A 24,398-nucleotide genomic window follows, 5' to 3' on the forward strand; every position below is an offset into this window, starting at 1 on the left:
AGTTCCAAGCGGAAGACCTCAGCAAAGTTAAGAAGGAAGGTGGCAAAATAGTTAAGACGCTCAGCTGCCAATATAGAGAGACCGTGAGGGTGTGGGTTCGAATCACGCTCTCGTTCTTTCTCCCACGTTTGACTGGAAAATCAAACGGAGCGTCTAGTCATTCGGGTGAGATGATAAACCGAGTACCCATGTGCAACAGGCACTTGGCGAACTGAAAAAAAAGTTCCCATGGCAACGAGAGTGTTGTCCGCTAGAAATTCTGCAGAAGAAATCCACTGTGATAGGTACACAAATGCATAAGCATGCACTCATGCCTTGGAGTCATGCTGCTGATAAACCGAGGTCTTGTGTGCCGCACGCACATGGCGCACTGGCAAGTAACCCATGACAACATAAATGTTGTCCTCTGGCAACATTCTGTAGAAAAAAAATGCACTCAAGACCTAAGTACACATGCACCCAAGACCTGACTAAGTACACATGCACTCAAGACCTAAGTACACATGCACCCCAAGACATGACTAAACACTTTGGGTTACGCTGCTGGTCAGGCATCTGCCTGGCAGATGTGGTGTAGTGTGCATGGATTTGTCCGAACGCAGTGACTGCCTCCTTGAGAAACTGAAACTGAAACTGAAACCGACACGCAGTCAATGTTGTGGGGGTTGCCATGGAAAAGACACAGCCGGGCGCCATTGCTGTTCGCTGAGACACGACCGAGTCATGACGTGCACCAGAGAGCTGAACCGGGAACTGCGTGGGAACAATAGCGCTGAACAAACACAGCGGAGGTAGAGGTCTCTCCGCCCCCGTCCCACCTCCCCTCCCCCCACATCCCCCCCCCCCCCAAAAAAAAAAAAGTTCTGGGGCCTGAGGGTTCGGGTTTGAGTCTGAGGCAATGAAGCAAAAAGTCACCCGAATCATTTCCTCAGCTAGTCAAGTTTTCTTTCAATCAGTCCAAAGAAAATAAAGGGGAGGGGAGGGGTGGGGGCGGGAGGCGGTGGGAGGTGAGAGGGGGGGGGGGGGGACGGAAGAGAGGAGAATATCAGCACAAGAATTGTATGCGAGAGAGACAGAGACAGAGACAGACAGACAGACAGAGAGACAGACGGAGAAAGAGAAACATTTTTGACAGGAACAAGACATCATTTTGTTTTTAAAGTGCATTAACAAATTTGTACAGACGACTCGGTCTAAAAGGATTTTCGATACTTAACACCTAAAAACAGAACCAAAAAGGGAACGTAAAACAACAACAACAAAAAACAACAACAACAAACAAAACAAAACAATGAAACAAATATAACAGCAGCGACAAAGACAGAAAGCAAATATTTGATCACAACTACAGATAGTTTATGTACTGCTACGTAATGTCTCAAATTATGAACATCCTGAGGAAAAAAAAAAGATATTCATCTTGTCTCGAATTACAAACATCCTGGGAAAAAAAGGATTTATCTGTCAACTTATCTATATGTATAAACATTTAATGTAATGTCAGATAGATCTGCAGATTGCGATCGGCGCGATGAGGATTTAATCATTCAGATACATAGTCTGTCGTCGGTAATGTCTGACGTTTCTGTTGATCCGAAGAGGTTACAAAAAAGGAAGAAGTTAATATGTGATGTGTGTGTGATAAGTGATATATATATATATATATATATACATATAATCAAATATATACAAATCCCCCCTCACCTCCCACCGCCTCCCGCCCCTCCCCTCCCCTTTTGTTGTTTTTTTGTGTGTGTTGTGTTGTGTGTGTATGACAGACAGACAGACAGACAGACAGACAGTCAGAACTCGAAAAGCTCGAACTCGAAAAGTTTCATCAGTATGGCCCCTTCTGAAGGGGGTACAGTATGTATGAATAATTCAAATTAATTTGCACAATAGCTCATTTGAATACTAATATACTGACAGAAAATCATTTACGAAAGCACTCCTTAAGCAGTTAGTTAAATCAGCCAATCATAATGGTGCGTCTCTTAAAGGCTTTGTATAAATAATTATATGCATACATTCCTTCCGATTGGTTCACTTTGGGTTGCCATAAGCAACGCAGTCCGGAACATGGATGGGTACTGACAATACTTTTGTGGAATATAATTGAGGTGGCAAATCACGGTAAGACTGACAACAAAACAGAAAATGTTTTTCATCTTCATTTTCATTCTTACACAGAGTACACAACAAATTTATACCTGTATAATTTTTATATCGGTTATGATGTACTGCGATGTCCGAGATATTCCACATCTAAATCTTGTCATGAAACATTTTATATGTCTATCAATGTCAAGCAAGAGATACTGTTCACAATTTATATATGATTTAAAAGTTCTGTAAAAATAATACCTCTCACTGCTCTGCAAATGTTCATCCCAGTTTTGCCATCTACTATCAAACAGTCGTTGACGTAGTTCTTTTACAATGACATTTGTATTTTTGAACACCTTGATTTATCCATACAAAACCAAATCCATTTTCAAACAAAAAATTCTTAAGAGAGAGAGAGAGAGGGGGGGGGGGGGGAGAGAGACAGACAGACAGAGAGAGAGAGAGAGAGAGAGAGAGAGAGAGAGAGAGAGAGAGAGAGAGAGAGAGAGAGAGAATTCATGCTAACTTAAAAAGAAAAAAAAAAGGAACACCTCCTCTCCCAAACACGTCCCACACCTCTCATCGCCATGTGTTTTTGTCCCCCCCCCCACCCCCCTTCTCAACCCCCCCCCCCACTCGCCCCCATACGTTACAGGGGAGAATTCATGTGGGAACTAAAACAACTCTCATTGAAATGCTTCAAAGTCTATACTCAACACACGTTTCGAATGCAATTAGCAGCAAAGTTAAGTTCTTGCTCGGGAATCTGAGCAAAATAAATGAATAACAAATACATAAACACATTAATATCGGTAAAACGTTAACGGAAAAAAAGAGAAAAAAAAAGAAAAAAAAAGAAGAAAAAAGAAAAAAAGAAAAGAAAAAGAAAAGAAAACTGCATTCAAATTTACGGTGAACCTCAATGTTGATTTTAAACGCTTATCCATACAGCACTACACAAAACAGACGTTTTTATAAAATATTTAATAGATCCCGAAATGAATTAAATCAAGCAGACTGCATATAGTATACAACTGACCTCCGAATGAATACACAGATAACTGTTTTATCAGATACACATGCGTCATGACAACCTTAACAAAACTCATATGGAAAACCGGTGTTTCAGCAAAAAATGTAGTATTTTTGGTTTATAAATAATAGTTGTGGCTTTACATTTTATATGAAAATTACGTGTAGAAGCCATAGTTGTGGTTTTGCATTAAAACAAAAAAAGGTACGTGTATAAACCTGCAGTTGTGGTTTTACATCGTAAAGAAAAAAACAATATGTACACGCGCGTGTGTGTGTGTTTGTGTGTAAACGACAGTTGTGTTTTTAGATTATAAAAAAAAAATAATTGTCCATGCATAAAAGATAGTTGTGGTTTTACATCATAAAGAAATATACGTGTATAAACGATGGTGGTGGTTTTACATTGTAAAACAATGTGGTTTGCATTAGAAAAATATCCGTGGATAAACCATGCTTGTGGTTTTACATTGTTAAAAAATAAATGTGAAATAAAATAATAGCCCGTGTCCGCGTATGCATGATGGTTGTGGTTTCACATTGTTAAAGAAAAAAACCCACGACAACAACATTATGTAGGTGTATAAACGATAGTCTTGGTTTTATACTGTCAACAACAACACACACACACACACACACACACACAAAGAAAACAAAGAAAAAAAAGAAAAAGAAAGTTCCCGTGGAAGGTAGCATCTGTGGTTTGGAGCGTACACTTCTCATGACACCGGCGGCATTCACAGATGTTTGCCGAAGGAAAGTCAGCATTTTGTCCGCCTCTACCCCCCACCCACACACCCCCCTCCGCTTCCCCCCCGCCGGCACCCCCCACCCACCCCCAAGAACAAAACCTTGCAAGCTGATCCCAAGTGGTCCGTAACGGGTTTTTTGTGTGTGTGTGTGTGTGTGTGTGTGTGTGTGTGTGTGTGTGTGTGTGTGTGTGTGTGTGTGTGTGTGTGTGTGTGTGTGTGTGTGTGTGTGTGTGTGTGTGAACCTTTTATGTTTACAGGACTCTGTGGAAACCCATGAGCAGGAACCGTATCATCCGATCAACAAGCAAGCAATAAATGATTATTGTCTCCATGAATTTTGTATGAGGCTGAAAGAAAACGTACAGACGTGATAACGAGAGGGTTTTGTTTTTCTTCTCTTTTATTTTCCCCCTGCTGTTTGCAAATCTACATGAATTATGAAAGTAAAGAGAGTGCTTGAACTTGGTCGAGCTGACAGAAAGAACGACACAGAAAAGGTATTTACGTGTTGTTTTTATCGTTTGAAAACAGCAACCCCCCAAAAAAAACAACAACAAAAAAACAAAAACAAAAAAACAACAAAAAAAACCCAAACAAACAAAAAAAACAACCAAACTAACAAAAACGAAACAAAACAAAACAAAAACAACAACAACAACAAAACAAAAAAACCCAACAACAAACAAACAACAAACAAACAACATGTGAGTAGCTGTAGGGGTACAGTTTTCATTTCAGTTTTCTCATGGGCACGGCACTGCGTGCGAAAAAAAAGAAAAAAAAAGAAAGAAAAGAAGTCAGATTCTCTACGGAATAGAAGATAGAAAACGTTTTACAGCCAAATGCTGATGCAATGACAGAGTATCAATTCCGTATGGTCAGCTCTTCAACAATGATATAACAAAATACATCTCCCAGAAAAGAAAGGGAACAACATAAAGGAAAAGAACATACCCGATTGCATACTGAAAACAATGATCGCTCAATTTTCTCTCAAACAGCACACACACACACACACACACACACACACACACACACACACACACACACACACACACACACATCAAACTTAACATGTTGCACAGTGCAAAACACATCTGAACTTTCGTTTTGGTGGCGTTTTGTCAGAATTCACAACAATAAAACTGCATATAAGCAACAGCGAGTGGACCGCCACTAACATAATAGAATGAAAAAAAAATCGAAATTTTAATTCCTTCATACTGGGATGACCTGAAATGGATTAGGCTGGATGAACCTTTTTTCTCCCCATTAGTTTGCTCAATTGGTAGATTGTTGTTTTTTTCTGTTTCCACTGTCCTTTCTCTTCGTTTCTTCCAGATGCCATGAAGAATGGTCAGCATGATTATGTGGTCAGCTTAATTGATAAATCCCTGTCAAGCGAGCAGCCGCCGCGAGCGCAGAAAGGCCACGTGCATTTATAAACAAATGATCACTTGCCATTTGGGATATGGGGGAAGATGTATCATTCTGCACTGTTGATTCTGTAATCAATGACAGAAAAAAAAGCAAGAAGACAACACACGTCGCATGAACCACATGCAGACAGACAGACAGACACACACACACACACACGCGCGCGCACACACACACAAATCAAACGCGCGCGCGATATATCCATGTTGCAAACATTAAGCAAGATGGACAAAATTAATAAGTACGAGTCCACTTAAACAGAGAGAGAGAGAGAGGAAGGGAGGGAGAGAGAGGGAGAGAGGGGAGTGAGGGAGAGAGGGGAGAGAGAGAAAGGGAGAGAGGGAGAGAGAGAGGGGGCAGATAGGGGGAGAGAGAGATGGAGAGAGAGAGTGTGGGAGAGAGAGAGAGAAAGAGGGAGGGAGAGAGAAATAGAGAGAAAGGCGAATAGTAGGGGAGTAGATGCAGGAATGAATGAATGGTGGCATATATTAATGTAGTAACTGGGGAGAATGTAAGAGCAAAAAGGAGAGAGGGGAGAGAGAGAGGGGGAGAGAGAGAGGGAGAGAGAGAGAGAGACAGAGAGAGACACAGACAGAGACAGAGACAGAAACACAGAGAGACAGAGACAGACAGAGACACAGACAGAGACAGAGAGAAACACCCTCACAAAGTGGATGTATCGATGGATGGTTTATTCATACAAGGCCATTGCCCCTCATGAATGAGGCACATGGTATACAACAATACGGTAACTGCATTTGAGTACCCTCTCAACTGAGAGAGAGAAAGAGAGAGAGGGAGGGGGGGTGGCAGAGACTGAAAGAGACATAGCGAGACAGTGAGAGAGAGAAAGAGAGAGACAGAGACAGAGAGACAGACACAAAGAAGAGAGAGACAGACAGAGAGAGGAGAGGGAGAGAACTGCAGAATTGGATTTTCTCTACAAATGTGACACGCAGTCAGAAGGAAAACCAGAGAGAGAGACAGAAGGAGATAGGCAGACAGACAAGCAAATTGACGGATAAAATTAGAAGAGGGTTGGTGGGGTGGGGTGGGGGAGGAGAGGAGAGGAGAGGAGAGGGGAGGGAGAGGGCGGGCAGACACACAAATATACGGAGAGGCGGACACGTCGAAATAAAAAATAGCAGCCAACATGTAGAAAGGCGAACGGAGAGAGAGAAAGAGGGAAAGAAAACGAAAACGAAATGTTTTATTCAAATAAAGGCCATAGCCCCTTACTGAAGAGGTGTGACACATGTTCATTAAAATACAAGAATCATTACAGTCATACTGAATACAACAGCAACATACTTTGTATACCATAAATTGCGCACAATCAAAGTCGAACTACTACAACAGCAATATACCACACATGTCATAAAGTACACTTACAAAATAAACAAACAAATAAAAACAACGACAACAACCACAAAACAAACAAACAACTAGAAAGAGGGAAAGAGGTAGCGAGAGAGACAGCGAGAAATACAGCGTGGGGACAGACAGAAAATATAGACATGCATACAGACAGACATGTGGATAGAAAAAAAAATACAGAGACATGTTGCTGACTTTGAGCTCAACATACATGACAAAATACGTGAGCAAAAATGATGTGCAAGACTATATAGATATCCACAAAATATCCCTGTTATACCCTTTTTTGAAATATGTTGTTGTTGTTGTTTTAATCATGCGTTTCTTACCATAACCTTACACCCGAATACACAATTGATAACAGATATAGATCTTGGGCGAGGTGTGTAAATCATGTTTTCCCTCTCGAATATTTCTTACTGCGAAATCAAATGGTGTCAGATTTATCATTATATTGTACACAAGGACATCTTCACTGAAGCGACATTCCAGATTGAAAGGAATGGTGCTAAGTTCCATACGGGAACTTAAAGTTCCTTATAATTCTTCTTCATGCAACAAGAGGAATCATTCATTTCACTGAAAGAGAACACGATTAAGGGAACGTGAAAGAACCCAAGGCAACATAAAGGTTGTCCCTTACACTTGCACACATACGTTCTTCATGGAGGGGATATTTGATAATACCCCCTTTTGAATAGGAAATATATGAAGTTTTTGCCCCAATGGCCGAGAAATAATACAGAAATTAATATTTCTTAAACCCTTAATGAAACCCTGATTCTGGCAGATGCTAAAGCGCGAAAGAATTCTCACGTTGCATGAATCCAGTACCAGTAGGTCTGTTCATCGATCTGTGGTTCGTGAGTTTCGCCCTGCTCAAACTGTTCTTTTCCTGCAACACCATACCACTATTATACCACCCAAAAATTGCCACGTTTCTCCAGCATGAGTGGCAAAAAGGGAAGGTATACCGCTTATTTTTCTCTGCGTTCGCGATCTGCTGTAAATCCCCGCTGTAAATCAAAATACCCATACTTCGTCTACGGGGCTGTACATGCTGGATAAGTTCATGTTTCCATCACCCACTAGACGCTGACATGGGTTACGGGATCTTTAACATGCTTGTTTGATCTTCCGTATGCGTAGGTGTGCGTAGATGTTACGTTGATAAAGATGGAAAAACGAAACAAACGACGACCAAAAAAACAAAAAAAAAAACAAAAAAAACAAAATCACTATCAAACTTTCCAAGGGCAGATAACGGGATTGGATCCAGGATACTCAGATCACTATCTCGGGCAGCAACCATTCTTCAGCTTCTGAGCTCGTCGTTTGGAAAATCAGGTTCATTTAAGAGGTATCCTAGCCCACACCCACCCCTACCCCTTCCAACCACCTGTCATCTTTTTTTTTTTCTTTTTTCTTTTTTATTCTTTATTTATTTTTTTTTTTCTACAACAAATATGATGTGAGAAACCGACAGACAAACACTTGGTCTGACCAACACATCCCTCGAGTGTAGCTTTGCCTTTTCTTTTTTTTTTTTTTTCATTTCTTTCCCATTTCTTCTTTCCTTTTTTTTTTCTCTCCCCCATTTGTTTGACAGTCACTTTGATGTTAGATCGTCTTCAGTACATGATCGCATAAGGGGATGTGGCGGCACGTTCAGTCAAGATGGCGGCGGACGATGTGGTCAGTAGCCAATCGGAATGAAGCACACAACAATGTCAGGAAGGGTCGGAACTACAGACACTGTCACGTGGAGTTGGGGGTAAGGGTGGGGGTGGGGGTGGGGGTTGGGGGAGGGTAGTGTGTGTGTGTGTGTGTATGGGGGGGGGGGGGGTGTTCCTCTTTTAGTTTGCTGACCATGGTCTGTCCTTATCTCTCTCTCTGTCTGTCTGTCTGAGGTGGGCCTGGGGGTTGGGGTGTTTTGTGCGTGCGTGCGTGCGTGCGTGCGTGCGTGCGTGTGTGTGTGTGTGTGTGTGTGTGTGTGTGTGTGTGTGTGTGTGTGTGTGCATGCATTTGTGTGTGTGTGTGTTTATTTTGTGTGTGTGTGTCTGTGTGTGTGTATGTGCGCGTGCGTCATGCATTTGTGTGTATGTTTGGTGTGTGTGGGTGTGTATGTGTGTGTGTGTGTGTGTGTGTGTGTGTGTGTGTGTGTGTGTGTGTGTGTGTGTGTGTGTGTGTGTGTGTGTGTGTGTGTGTGTGTGTGTGTGTGTTGTGAACGTTCACGTGTGGATTAGTTTGTAATCGTTTTTCTTGATAACTGTACACAATGTTTAGAAATATATTTGTTCTGATGCATATCAGCGTATTTTTCATTATTTCACATCCTTTTTTTCTCTCCAAGAAATGTGAAAGAAAAGCAAACGAAATCAAATTCCTCAATGTGCACTATGTAAGATGTTCGTTCATCCGAAAGGGGTTATCATTATCATTACTTTCATTATCAACATTATTATTATTATTATTATTATTATTATCACCAGTAGTAGTAGAATTACAGTAATAGTAGTAGTAGTAACAGTAGTAGCAGTTGTTGTAGTAGTTGTGTTATTGTTATTATCGTCATTTTTAGTTTATCATTAATACTATGATTACTGACTACCAACAGCTGAACAACGATCCTACCAGCAAGTACACTGCCCGCCTGACCAGACTACTGCAAGGCCTACAGAAGTAAGGGGAACTCTCTTTAGAACAGTACCGCAGATTGTACCCCTCAGCCACAGATGTGCCAAAGTTCTACGGACTGCCGAAAGTACATAAGAGAGATGTACCCCTCCGTCCCATTGTCGCCTCTAGGGGATCCCTGATGTATGAGACGGCCCGCTTTGTTGCAGACATCCTCTCGCCTTTAGTACGAAAGACGGAACATTCCATCGCCAACAGTGCAGACCTGGTGAAGAAGCTGTCTAAGTTCGTACCACAGCCTGATGAGAGTCTGGTGTCCTATGACATCACAGCCCTGTTCACCAGTGTCCTTGCAAAGGACAGTATAGACATCATCAGAAGGAGGTTACAGGATGATGACAGCCCTCAGCAATGCACCATCCTGTCAGTGGAACACATCTGTGATCTACTATCCTGCTACCTCAACACCATCTACTTCACCTTCGAAGGACAATTTATCAACAGACCGAGGGTGCAGCCATGGGGTCCCTCGTGAGTCCCATTGTCGCCAACCTCTTCATGGAAGACTTCGAGGAGAAAGCCCTGGCGTCGTTCCACACTCCTCCACGATACTGGGGCCGCTACATGGACGACACCATGACCGTGCTCAAGAGATCAGTGGTCGCGAAGACTTCACGACCCACCTCAACAAACAACACCCTGCCATCAAGTTTACCTACGAGGTAGAAGAGAACGGCAGCATCGCGATGTTGGATACCCGCATCACCAGGACAGAGACCGGCCTCGCCTTCTCTGTCTACAGGAAGCCGACCCACACAGACCAGTACTTACAATTCAACAGTCACCAGCCACTGGAACACAAGCTTGGAGTAATACGCACCCTCACCCTCCGAGCAAAGACCATCTGCTCCACAGACACCGCTAGAGGTGCAGCACATCAAGAAAGTGCTCAGTGTGGCGGGATACCAGAAGTGGGCCTGGGACATCCCGGGGGGCAAGAAAACCATACCCCACCCCTCGACTCAACACCAAACCCCGTCGAGAGGACGGCGTCACTGAGGCTCTCAGCAGGAAGATCCGGAAGTTGGGAGTCAGCGTTCACGCCAAGCCCACCAACACCATCAGGAGCCAGTTAGTCCATCCCAAAGACAAAACAGATAAATTGGACACATCAGGAGTGATATACCAGATGGACTGCCAGGACTGTGACCAAAGTTACATTGGTGAAACCGAGCGCAACTTGCACAAAAGACTGAAAGAACACAAACGAGAGTCCTCCCCAGTGGGCGAACATCTGACCCACAACCAACATCACTTTGGAAAGGACAATGTGCAAGTTCTCGACAGAGAAGCAAGATGGTTCCAGAGGGGAGTAAAGGAGGCAGTCCACATCACCGCCAGGAACCCCACCCTCAACCGTGACCGGGGCCGACACAACCTGCAGTCAGTGTACTCCTCACTCGTCAAGTCACATTGTCGTGAGTTCGTTCACGGCGATGCGTACAGCTGCTAGTTCTCTGCCCAGCAGTTGCGCTGAAGAAGCCGGCCGGATCGCCGACGAAAGCTACGCAAGTGAGTAGCCTTCTTTGACTGAGAGATCGGTTTAACTTGGTAGTCATTATACTATTATTATTGTTTCTGTTAACATTACGATCTGAAGAGAAGTCCGAGACTCTCAGCATATACACAATTCTTTCTATTCCGAACAGATGCCGACGTCTCAGCAAATAACTTTTATAATATGATACCCATGACAGTAACACTCGATTCTATACCCCCACCAAAAAAAAAAGTCTACGATCGGTTGCTAAATTCAACCCAGAAGTTAAAAAAAAAATCGCCCAGCCAACAAATCCATTACCTGACAATTCAGACTAATAACTGTCAAATCACACTGGAATTCGCAGCCCCTCGTTTACTTGAATGGGATAGTCCCTAACAACTACTGCTGGCTGGCACTATCGACACGCCGTGTGTTTGACAGGCAACAGAAGAAAGAGTGCAGCACTAAAGTCAAAGCGTTTTTGAACTTGGTGTTTTTTTTGTTTTTTTTTTTTTTGTTTTTTTTCAACCCTTTCCATCACGCTCTTTCAGTCAGGGACACGTTTCTGATAAAGACTTGAGTGCCTGTATCTGTACTTGAGGTCGGTCTGTTCTCCGCCAGAACTTCATTCAAGAGGCACTTGCCCTTTTGCTTGAGTTCGAACGACAGGTACTCAGACACTCTTGATATACATGGGAACAACAGCTCAGCCCTGATTCAGTTTTGTTCCGTTTCGTTTTCGACCTCACGGCTGACGCACGCACGCACGCACAGACACACACGCACACACACACGCATACACACACACGCACGCACACACACACACACACACACACACACACACACACACACACACACACACACACACACACACACACACACACACACACATCCTGGCACGACAGGCAAGCAACAAACGAGGGTGTTGTTGAGTCAAGAGAGAATAGCTGTATCCTTGCGGTATAAGCAAGAAAACTGCGAATCAAACAAATGTGATGGAGTTCACTGCGAGTTCACTCCATCATCAAGACACTGCGTGCATTCATATCTTACAAAAAAGAAAGAAAAAAGAAAAAAAATTACATTTTCCTAAGTCCTTAAGTTATAATCGTCATGTTATGTTTGTTCTCTTCCAGAAATTGCCCCCCCCCCTTTTTTTTTAAAAGTTCTTAAAGGAAATGGCGTTTTAGACTTGCCTTCGTTTATTTGAAGAAATCACAACAGTAAGAGAGAGACAGACAGACAGACAGACAGAGATACGCGGAGAGAGACAGAGACAGAGATTGAGACAGAGAGAGAGACACAGAGAGAGAGATGGAGAGAGAGAGAGATACGCGGGGAGAGAGAGAGAGAGAGAGAGAGAGAGAGAGAGAGAGAGAGAGAGAGAGAGATACGCAGAGAGAGAGAGAGAGAGAGAGAGAGAGAGAGAGAGACGGACACGGACACGGACATTGTTTTATTGCCACTGACAGTACTATTCTTTGGCAAGGGGGACAATGTATGAACAAAAGAATAACGGCGGTTTACAGAGAATTTGAAACATTGCTAAGAGTAGAAAGAAAATCAACGACAAACAACAACAACAATACATCAACAAAGTCATAAAATACAACATATTGTTAAGATTAAAAAAGGAAAAAAAAAAAAAAAAAAAAAAAAGCTCGACCATCCAACTTTTTACAAAGTCATTCAGAATTATAAACTGTGGAACTGGCATCAGGGTAACAGTGGTTTTTTCGATAACAACATGGCTCCCGAAGTTAATTTCATTTTCCGACAATCCCAAGCTAGGTCGATAAATTTCGCTAGTGATCGTATTCTTACTTCATCATCTATCAAAAGCATACTGGTAAGGTTCATGTTCTCTAAGTTTTCACCGTTAAAAAAATAAGCATTTCTTTGGAATTTCTTCATAATACTTACACATAAAAGGGAAAATAATGAGTTTCATCTTCAACTGGAGCACCACACATAGGACAAGGGGACCGTGCGGATGTGTCAGCAGAGAACCATGTTTTGTTAGCATTTAGGCCCAAAGTTCTAAGTCTGAATCGAGCCAGGCTTGTTCTGTGCCATATATTACTTATCACTTTTATGTATTTTCCTGTCTGAAAAAAATTTTCTGGAAAGAGAGGAACTAATTGTATTTTTCTGACTCTTCAAATGAGGGCATGCCAATCCCGTTTGTACCAATTAATTAATCTGTCTTTAAATTCTGCGAGAACTATACACAGAGAGAGAGAGAGAGAGAGAGAGAGAGAGAGAGAGAGAGAGAGAGAGAGAGAGAACTCAGAACTCAAAAACGTTTTTTTTTTTATTCAAGGATTAAGTTTTTAGGCATATCTCATTCTTCCAATCTGTCCTTGCTAATCTACATCAATTACAATAACAGATATAGAGACAGAGAGAGACAGAGAGACAGACAGACAGAAAGAGAAAGAAACAAAGAGACAGAGACAAAGAGACAGAGACACAGAGACAGAGAGACACATAAAAGGAACGAGAAGAGAAGGACCAGTTTTCATCCTCCCACCGTTCTTTGAAGCTGACCCCCCAAAACCGCGACACGACTCGAGGAAGACGGAGTTAAGGGGTGGGAGGGGCGGGGTGGGAGGTGGGGATGGGGGGCAACGGGGAGAGAGGGTTGGTGGGTGCGAAGGAGAGTGGGTTGGGGGAGAGAGGAAGGTAAGGAAATAGGTGTGGAGGAGGTGCGGAGAGAGAGTGTAGGAGGTCGGGATGAGGGTCGGGGTGGTGGTAGGTTGTGGTGGAGTGGGGTCGGGGGGTAGACAATTTCACCTTCGCCGATAAACTCGCTTATTTCGAAAGTCTTTCTCTCCCCCCTCCTCGTACCCCCCCCCCCCCCAACACCCCGCCCCCCCGACCCCCGCTCTCTCTCTCTCTCTCTCTCTCTCTCTCTCTCTCTCCTCTGTCTCCACCACTCCCTCTCCTCTCTCTTCCCCAAATCATGTATCTTTACCCCCCCCCCCACCCTTCTCTTCTCATGCCCCCCCTAACCTTCCCCCTGGCCCCCGCCCAGCACACAAAAGTCCTTCTCTTTTCAATTGTTTTATAGCCGAGGGTATGAAAGAATGCTGTGATTACAATCATTCATTCATTCAGTCAATCAATCAGTCAATCAAGCAATCATCAATCGAACTATCAGTAATCGATACGTAATGGTCATCAGTCTTGACAAAACCCGCTCACTGAGTTTAAACAGTACTTATACTATGATACTTGATTTTAGCGGGTTTTTGTCCTGCGAACGTTAAATCATAACAGCCAGCACTGAAGCGACTTCTCAGCAGTGCAGAATCTCCTAAGGTGGGTGACCGCGTGGTAGCTTGACACTGTAAGCTCCCTTAATGGTAACCAAAAAAAGAAAAAAGAAAAAAAAAGAATGCGATATATTTCAATGTTGCTCGGCATGGATTTTTTTTTCCCGGAACCTCCACAGGATCAAATTCATGCCCTGATATGTTTATGTACATAGTAGTAGTAGTAGTAGTAGTAGTAGTAGGCTTCTTTCGGTTATGGCTGACCATGGATAGAGTATATCCGACCTAATGTCTAATTGGGCTGTCTGCTTGGACCAAGCAGCGTCGCCTGTGACTGTAGAGACCGATGCGAGAGAGACAGTCTCTGTCGCAGCGATCACATGTGTAAGCTGATGCTGGTCTATTGGCCGCCGTCCCTTTTCTGCGAGCTCGCTTTTCTGCTGCAGCAGCTGACAGTTTAGTTTGTCCTCACCAAATCCGTAGCTGATTCTTGAGAATGCTTCTCCAACTGTTGCGGTCATCTGCAAGGTCCTCCCAGGACTCAGTATTGATCTCAAGCGCCTTCATGTCACGTTTGCACACATCTTTGTATCTCAGCTGTTTGCCATCCCAATGCAATATTCATTTATATCAGACGATCTGTCGACTGCCAGTACTTTGAACCGTGACAGGACAGGTATCAGTGGGATTCTTTTCAGGTCAGCACTACGAAATGTATCCATAGAGTAGATCAGGTAAATTACGTACACAGTTTCAGTTTCTGAAGGCGGCGTCACTGCGTTCGGGCAAATCCAAATATATACGCTTCACCACATCATCTGCTAGGCAGATGACTGACCAGCAGCGTAACCTAATGCCCTTAGTTGGGGGGAGTCTTGAAGGAAAGTCTATAAAGCAATAAATAAGTGAGTATCTAACTAACTAACTAACTACGCGCTTAGTTGGGGCTTTGAGGGAAACTATATAAAGAAATAACTAACAACATAAAAACCTGAAGAACGGAGTTGAAGAACGTAGTGGAGTGATGGCCTAGAGGTAACGCGTCCGCCTAGGAAGTGAGAGAATCTGAGCGCGCTGGTTCGAATCACGGTTCAGCCGCCGATATTTTCTCCCCCTCCACTAGATCTTGAGTGGTGGGCTGGACGCTAGTCATTCGGAAGAGACGATAAACCGAGGTCCTGGGTGCAGCATGCACTTAGCGCACGTAAAATAACCCACGGCAACAAAAAGGTTGTTCCTGGCAAAATTTTGTAGAAAAATCCTCTGCGACTGGAAAAAATTACAAATAAAACTGCACGCAGGGAAAAAAAGGTGGTGCTGTAGTATAGCGACGCGCTCTCCCTGGAGAGAGCAGCCCGAATTTCACACAGAGAAATCTGTTGTGATAAAAAGAAATACAAATACAAATACAGTACTGGCAGAGCCCATAGGGTCAAATGGTTCTGTACTGGGGGTCTTGGAGGCGTCGGTGGCAATGGAGGATATTGCGCGGATGTTACGGAGTCCTGGAGAACATAAGTTTTCTCTTATCTTTTTTTTTTCTTTCAAGGACACCATTAGGAACCATACTAGCCACCCATGCTTTGCCGACTGAGCGCTGTGCTCTCAGTCCATATGTTGGTATGTTTGTGCGTTCCACATGGACACGCAACATTCGAACTTGGGCATTTTTGCTGCCCACCATGTTAACGTGTTGTCGTATGTATACGAAAGCAAAAGTCAAATAGTGACGTTACAGATCCTGTGATCCATGTCAGCGTTCGGTAGGTTATGGAAACAAGAACGTACCTAGTATGCACACCCCTTAGAACAGAGCGTGGCTGCCTACATGGCGGGGTAAAAACAGTCATTCACGTAAAAGCCCACTAGTGTACATACGAATGAACGTGGGAGCTGCAGCCCACGAACGAACGAAGAAGAAGGTGTTGTCTTTGGTTCAGGTGGTGTCTGTGTGCTGTAGCGTGAGACAGGTCCTCCCTCACAACCTTCCCTCCCCACCCCCTCCTTCCCAGTTACCTGGGATTGTAATCAACGTCAATCATGATTATCACCTGGGGGCGGATATCGACGTTAAACCCTAATGGAATTAACTATAACGTGTCAGCGTGCGCGAAAGTGTAGGCTACGTCTCCACAATGGAGTTTTCACATACATTTGCATGTCATCAGCACACACACACACACACTCACACACCCACACACACGCACGCATGCACACACGCACACACGCTTTCACACATCCACACACACACACACACACACACACACATCTATATATAAATTATGATTATATATATATATATATATATATATATATATATATATATATATATATATATATATAATGATATGTGTGTATTCGTGCGCCTGTTCGTGAATGCACACACACACACACACACACACACACACACACACACACACACACACACACACACACACAAACACACACACACACACATTAACAGATCTCCACCTTTCTTTCCACCAAAGGGAGATCACAGGGGAGTGGGAGTGGGGGGGAAAGGGGAGTGTTGACAGGTGAGATTCATCACACCAAAACCGTCTCCATTTCAGCAAACAGACTAACATTCAGCCAATACATAAATAAACTATGATTCCCCAGACCCGCATAACGACAAAGCCGACAAGCGCTTATCTTCTCGTGGAATAGAGAGAATTGCAACCAAACAAACGAACAAAAATATATAAAACAAGAGAGGCAAGGCCTTCAAGACTCACTTGTGATACACTTAAATAAAAAAATCCAAGCTTTTTATGTATTGAGTATAATTTCAAAATGTAATGTTTAAGATGAGAAAGATCAGTTTAAAGCAAATGAACTCCCTCACAGAGTACTTTCCCTTTTTTACCATCTGCACCAAAACGTTTGCAAAATAAATAAAACTTCCATGCTTAGCAAAAGAAGTTCCTGTTTGAACAAAAAATGATATTAATGACTGCTCTAGCTGTTGGGTCAAAATATCAGATCAAAGTGCCAAGTTTAGAGAATACAAAAAATATAAATATAACAGTAAATGCAGTTTGCATATAATTAGGCTTCATTCATTATTTTTTTGTGCTCATCCCAGAGGCGCAATATTGTTTTAAACAAGATGACTGGAAAGAACTGAATTTTTCCTATTTTTATGCCAAATTTGGTGTCAAATGACAAAGTAGTTGCAGAGAAAATGTCAATGTTAAAGTTTACCACGGACACACAGACACACAGACACACACACAACCGAACACCGGGTTAAAACATAGACTCACTTTGTTTACACAAGTGAGTCAAAAAAGAAAAAAAGAAAAAAAAAGCCAACGCCTTCAACTGCTCATCCAAAATGCTTGATTCTTTTCGCCACAAGCCTTCAAACGGCATGATGACAATCGCCCCGCCGGGCAAGTTACTGTTCCCCAGGGCTTATTTTTGCTCTGATGGTAATGCTGTTTTGAAGAACAGTGCCTGCGTTGTTGATGTATTGTATGTATTATACATCAGATCCTTTTTGTTTTGACGATGTCAGCATGAAAAGAAACGAGCTCGGCCTTCGTGGGGAGTTTTATTCATGTGTAAAGCCCCCCCCCCCCCCCCCGCCTCCTCCCACCCACCCCTCCCTCTCCCCACACACACACCCGCACCCCCCACCTCAACCCTCGACTTTGTTATTTAAAAAAAAAGAAGTTTTTTACGTTGCTAGCAACACAGTTCAGTGCGTTGAAATGTGATCAGTAAGGTGTGTGTGTCACGGTGTGTGTGTGTGTGTGTGTGTGTGTGTGTGTGTTTTGTGTGTCTGTGTGTGTTTTTTTGTATTTGTGTGTGTGTGTGTGTGTGTGTGCGAGAGAGAGAGAGAGCGTGTGTGTGTAAACATGTTTTCTCATGTTCCTTTTTATTTCTAGAAATCTTCATGTGAAGTGAATTAAAAAAAAAAAAAAAACAAGCCTGCAGACCATACTGGAGGAGTGCTCCATAGTAATGTTTAAGCCGCAGCAACAGTGATAGCAACCACAGCAGCAGCAGTAGTAGCTGTAGCAGTAGCACTAATAGCTGTTGTAAAAGTAGCTCGTAAAAGTAGTGATAGTAGTTGTAGCAGTAGCTGGTGGTGTTGTAGCGAGAATGACATCAGCATCTGGAAGCTATCGTGATGTGGAGTGGAGTCTGAACCTTGCAAAGGAGAAGGCCAAATGGAAGACTACCCAGTGCTGTTGTCAGTATGTCACTGCTGTGTGTGGCAATGACTTTCTGCCAGCCTGGCATCCAGAGTTCCCTGAGAACTGTCGCTATACGCGGAAATAAAGACTTTCAGTTAAGAAAAACAACAACAAAACAACACACTTCCATTTTCTGTTGATCTTTTCTGCCTGGGAAAAAAACCCACCTAATCAATCTTTGTAGATTCCCCCCTAAAAAAAAAAAATAAATAAAAAATAAAAAATAAAAAAACCCAAACAAACAAAAAACCCAGGAAATTAACACTCAACTTATACGGTGAAAAAGAAAAGAAGAACAGTGCTTTTTGACTCACTTGTGTAAACAAAGTGAGTCAGTTTTAACCCGGTGTTCGGTTGTCTCTGTGTGTGTGTGTGTGTGTGTCTGTGTGTGTGTCTGTGGTAAACTTTAACATTGACATTTTCTCTGCAACTACTTTGTCAGTTGACACCAAATTAGGCATAAAAATAGGAAAAATTCAGTTCTTTCCAGTCATCTTGTTTAAAACAAATATTGCACCTCTGGGATGGGCACAAAAAAAAAAATAAAAAAGAAACCTTCTTTTGCTAAGCATGGAAGTTTTATTTATTTTGCAAACGTTTTGGTGCAGTAAGTAAAAAAGGGAAATTACTCTGTAATTAATGCTAGGGGACTTAATTTGCTTTAAACTGATCTTTCTGATCTATTACATTTTGAAATTATACGCAATACATAAAAAGCTTGGATTTTTTTTTTTTTAAGTGTATCACAAGTGAGTCTTGAAGGCCTTGCCTCTCTTGTTTTCTTCGTGATAAATGGACATGGATCATTCGATCCGTAGCTGAGCGTTCTCTTTAGCTGAAGAATACAGTTAAGTAATAAGAGTTTAGAATCGCTTTCTTTTAAACTTGCGTGTTTTTGTTTGACTGGGAGAAAAGAAAAAAAAAGACTTGAAATAGCAATGTAAACAATGGCAATTTTGTTATCTTCTTATAAGCGCTTGTACTGACTGACACTGACATCTGGGAGGGAAAGTTTACCTTCTCAGAAAAAACAACAACACCAACACCTCTAATTTTTTTTCTTCTTTTTTTTCCTGTAGTATTTCCCCCTGGCAACACCTACGCCGAAACAGCGACAGACGAACCCCCCCCCCCCCCCCCAACCCTCTTCCCCCCCCAACCCTGGGTGTGGCTGTAAATGGGACCAGAAGGAGGGAGGGGATTAATGGGTGGGGTGGGGGTGGGGGGTGGGGGGTTACCTCGGCACGTGCTGGTTGTGAGTCATGCCAATCAAACGAAGCAGATGATGGAGAAAAACCAATAAACAACAGAAAGAAAAAGAAAAGGAAACAACAACAACAACCCCCTCCCCCCCTGCCACCCCCCCCAAAAAAAAAACAACAACAAACAAACAAAAAAACCAAAACAAACCCCAAAACACCAAAAAAAAAACCCATCACGACAGCAAAACAAGAAACCAAAAAAAACCCAAACAAAACAAAAACAAAACAAAACAAAAAAAACACAACCAACAACAAAAACAAAACAAAAAACAAAACAAAAACAAAAAACAACACGAAACTTTTTGAACTTTAACAACAAGTTCGGTTCATGTCAGAAGTGGACAGTTTTTGTTGTGTTTTGTTTTGTTTTGATTTGACCAGTGAAATTCGTTTTCTTCTTCTCCTTTGTTCGTGGGCTGCAACTCGCTCGCATGTACACGAGCGGGTTTTTACGTGCATGACCGTTTTTGTTTGTTTTATTTTTTTTTTACCCCGCCATGTAGGCAGCCATACTCGTTTCCAGGGGTGTGCATGCTGGGTATGTTCTTGTTTCCATAACCCACCGAACTCTGACATGGATCACAGGATCTTTAACGTGCAGTATTTGATCTTCTGCGTGCATATACACACGAAGGGTGTTCAGGCACAAGCAGGTCTGTACATATTTGTTGACTCAGGAGATCGAAAAAAAAAAGAAAAAAAAAAAAGAAATCTTCACCGTTTACCCAACAGGCGCCGTTACGGAGACTCGAACCCCGGACCCTCAGATTGAAAGTCCAACGCTTTAACCACTCGGCTATTGCGCACGTCGACCGGAGCCATGAAAAGGGAGACCCGGAAGGAGAGAAGCCACCACACAGCCGTCAGTAGTTGACACACATGAATATGGGACTTTCTTGTTCCCCTTCTTTTGCATGTTTTGTTTCAATCTTATAAACATTTGTTTCAAATGCTGGATGTAGTTTTTTTTCAGTCTCTCTGTCTGTCTGTCTCTCTCACCATGTGTCTATCTATCTCTGTTGATATGTCTGCCTCTGTGTGTGTGTGTGTGTGTGTGTGTGTGTGTGCGTGCGTGCGTGCGTGCGTGTGTGTGTGTGTGTGTGTGTGTGTGTGTGTGTGTGTGTGTGTGTGTGTGTGTGTGTGTGTGTGTGTATGTTGTATGTGTTTTCGTAGGAAATAGAGAGTGAGAGTGCGAGAGAGAGTGAGAAGAGAGAGAGAGAGAGAGAGAGAGAGAGAGAGAGAGAGAGGGGTGTAAAGAGAGAGAGACAGACAGGCAGACAGACCGAGAAAGAGAGAAGAGAGAGAAAGAGGGGGTGTAAAGAGAGAGACAGACATACAGGCAGAGAGAGAAAGAGAGGAGATAGAGAGGGAGGGAGACAGACAGACAGACAGACAGACAGACAGGCAGGCTGACAGACAGACAGAGAGAGAAAGAGAGGAGAGAGAGAGGGAGACAGACAGACAGACAGACAGGCAGTCTGACAGACAGACAGACAGAGGAGGGGGCGAGGGAAAAGCTAAAGTAATTTCCGAAACATTTTTTAAACAAAACAAGAACTACAACAAGAACAAGAACAACAACAACAACAACAACAAAAGGAGAAAGAAAAGACAAAAAAAACAAACAGGCAGACTACATGAGCAGAATACTGTTTGGGGTTTGTTCATAACATGCCCTTTAGGCCAAAAAAAAAAAAAAAAAAGATAAAGAAAGAAAAAAAAAAAAAAAAAAGAAAGAAAGAAAGGAAAAAAAAGCACAAATATCTACTATAGCCAAACATACGCAACAACAACAACAACGACAACAACAGCAACAACAACAAAAGCATCTCGAAATCGTCGTGGCCGAGCGGTTAAGACGATGGACTATCATACAAACACATTAGGAATCTTCACGCACATGTTTGAATCCTGCAGGCTACGCCTTTTCAGTTTGGACGAATATGATTTGGCCCCGTGGGAATTTGTTTTTACTTCCGGGTCTAGCATTCAGGAGATTTCACTGACCTCTTGGTGCTGCAGCCTTGGGGGCCCGTTGGCCTTTGGGAACCATTCCAAACCCGGCTGTCCTAAAAACCCTCTTGGCAGGGGGTGGTAAGGGTGTACCTTGGGTGAGGCACTCTGCATGTAATCAAGTTACTGGCCTTGATAATCAGGGGCGGCATGTGACCTCCTGTGCTGTTCTGATGAGGCTTCGTCGGACACGATTATCATTCATTCACTACACTTTTTGATAAGACTATTACACTCATACATACACATAATATATATATATATATATATATATATATATATATATCCATGCATAATAAGTCATAGTCACTAATAAACATTTGGGGGTGGGAGGTGAGGCAGACAGTAAGAGTGACACAGGAAAAAAACAACCGAAAGAAACGAAGGTTTGGGGGGTGGGGGTGGGATTGAGAGAGCTGGGACGACGCACTGAAAGACAGATAGAGAAAGGAGAGAGAGAGAGAGACAGAGACAGACAGACAGAGACAGAGAGAGAGAGAGAGAGAGAGAGAGAGGGGACAGAGAAAGAGAGTGGCCATGAACACGTCAATAGTTAGTAAAATTTTGAAGATAATCATGTATGTCCAATACAAATCATAGATTTTCATCAGATATATATGGTACATGATTTGTTTTGTTTTTGTTTCTTCGTTTGTTAGTTTCTGAACGAAGATACTTTTAAAAGCGTTAACTTTAAGAAAGCTAAAGAGAGATGGAGAAAGAGGGAAACAACAGAAAGACAGAGGGATAGAGAAAGACGGAGACAAAGACACGCAGATGAGAATCGACATTATTTTGTATTTCTATTTCTATTTCTTTTTATCACAACATATTTCTCTGTGTGAAATTCGGGCTGCTCTCCCCATGGAGAGCGCGTCGCTACACTACAGCGCCACCCACTTTTTTTGGTATTTTTTCCTGCGGGCAGTTTTATTTATTTTTTTTTTTTCCATCGGAGTGGATTTTTCTACATAAATTTGCCAGGGACAACCCTTTTGTTGCCGCGGGTTCTTTTACGTGCGATAAGTGCATGCTGCACACGGGACTTCGGTTTATCGTCCCATTTGAATCACTAGCGTCCAGACTACCACTCAAGGTCCAGTGGAGGGGGAGAAAATATCGGCGGCTGAGCCGTGATTCGAACCAGCGCACTCAGATTCTCTCGCTTCGTAGGCGGACGCGTTACCTCTAGGCCATCACCATCACTTAGAGGCAGAGAGTGATCTTTACGTGAATGCCAACTGAAGAAAACGAAAATTAGAAAAAAGAAAAAACAACAACAACAACAACAACAAAAAACCAACAAAAAACAACAACAAACCCCCAACGACTACAAAAACTAAATTGAATGATTGATTGATGTGGATACTTATATAGCGCCTATCCTCGGTCAGAGACCAAGCTCTAAGCGCTTTACATACACGGGGACATTTGCACCACAGGCTGCCTACCTGGGTAGAGCCGACTGACGGCTGCCACTGGGCGCTCATCATTCGTTTCCTGTGTCATTCAATCAGATTTCAGACGCACATGTAGGCAGCCATACTCCGTTTTCGGGGGTGTGCATGCTGGGTATATTCTTGTTTCCATAACCCACCGAACGCTGACATGGATTACAGGATCTTTAACGTGCGTATTTGATCTTCTGCGTGCGCATACACACGAAGGGGGTTCAGGCACTAGCAGGTCTGCACATTTGTTGACCTGGGAGATCGGGAAAAATCTCCACCCTTTACCCACCAGGTGCACTGAGATTCGAACCCAGGACCCTCAGATTGAAAGTCCAGCGCTTTAACCATTCGGCTATTGCACCCGTCAATTAAGAAAAACAACAACAACAACTATCATATCGGGCACGCTGACCCCATTGTTGATTTTCGGAAGTGTCAAAACACTAAAGGCAGGGATGCTGATAAGAGTTAGACATCTGATGATATTGAGCGATACGCTTCTGTTATGGACAGCGCTCGTTGTGTTGATCTGTATGCATCTGTGATGATTTTGGTGCGTTTTTCGTGATACCTGGTTCCCTGGTGTCTATTTGGCTCATGTACGTTTATATGTATTTAACTGTGCTTTCATATCTGTGAAACTGCATGTTCGGTGCATATCTGTTATGCATGTGTGGGTGTATTTGTGAATGTGTGTCTTCATGTTTGACATCTATTTGCTTATTTATCATCATTGTTATCTTATTTATTTATTATTGTTATTAATTTATTATTATTATTATTATTATTATTATTGCTACTACTACCACCTTTTTTTTTACATTATATTTATTATTAATTAATTAATTTATTTATTTATTTGTGTAAGCTTATCTATTATTTATTCACCTTTTTTTTCCGTAAGGCCTGACTAAGCGCGTTGGGTTACGCTGCTGGTCAGGCATCTGCTTGGCAGATGTGGTGTAGCGTATATGGATTTGTCCGAACGCGGTGACGCCTCCTTGAGCTACTGAAACTGAAACTGAAACTATTTTTGACAATGGTGAATGTGACGTGCTCTGTTTTGCTGTGTTTTTTTTTTTTTTTTTTTTTTTACCTGTGTGATTTGAGACTGTGATGGCGCCTGTGTCAATTTACACACACACACACACACACACACACACACACGCACACACACACACACACACACACACACACACATATATATTTTTTCCATTATGTCACTTAGTCTTACATATGTATATTCTGGCCATCGTCATGTGAAAATGTGTAGACTTTGTACATATTTTACGACACTTTAGT

General features: G+C 42.6%; 2 protein-coding genes across 2 annotated transcripts in view; one reads left to right on the top strand and one right to left on the bottom strand.

The window, feature by feature from the left end:
* Positions 1-24,398, bottom strand: part of LOC143301443 (uncharacterized) — a 75,680-nt gene that overhangs the window by 25,833 nt on the left and 25,449 nt on the right. The gene's annotated exons all lie outside the window — the stretch shown is intronic.
* On the top strand, positions 9,523-10,477 carry LOC143301037 (uncharacterized). Its single transcript, XM_076615039.1, has 2 exons — positions 9,523-9,872; positions 9,907-10,477. The coding sequence occupies exons 1-2, from the start codon at positions 9,523-9,525 to the stop codon at positions 10,475-10,477; spliced, it is 921 nt and encodes a 306-aa protein (XP_076471154.1).

Source organism: Babylonia areolata, chromosome 27 (assembly GCF_041734735.1).
Source record: "Babylonia areolata isolate BAREFJ2019XMU chromosome 27, ASM4173473v1, whole genome shotgun sequence".
NCBI classification, from domain to species: domain Eukaryota; kingdom Metazoa; phylum Mollusca; class Gastropoda; order Neogastropoda; family Buccinidae; genus Babylonia; species Babylonia areolata.

Excerpts from the sequence above, each read along its gene's own strand:
- LOC143301037 (XM_076615039.1), top strand. The coding sequence starts at position 9,523 with ATGTATGAGACGGCCCGCTTTGTTGCAGACATCCTCTCGCCTTTAGTA. Across the intron at positions 9,873-9,906 it reads GTGCAGCCATGGGGTCCCTC|ACTTCGAGGAGAAAGCCCTG; the intron begins GTGAGTCCCATT and ends TCTTCATGGAAG.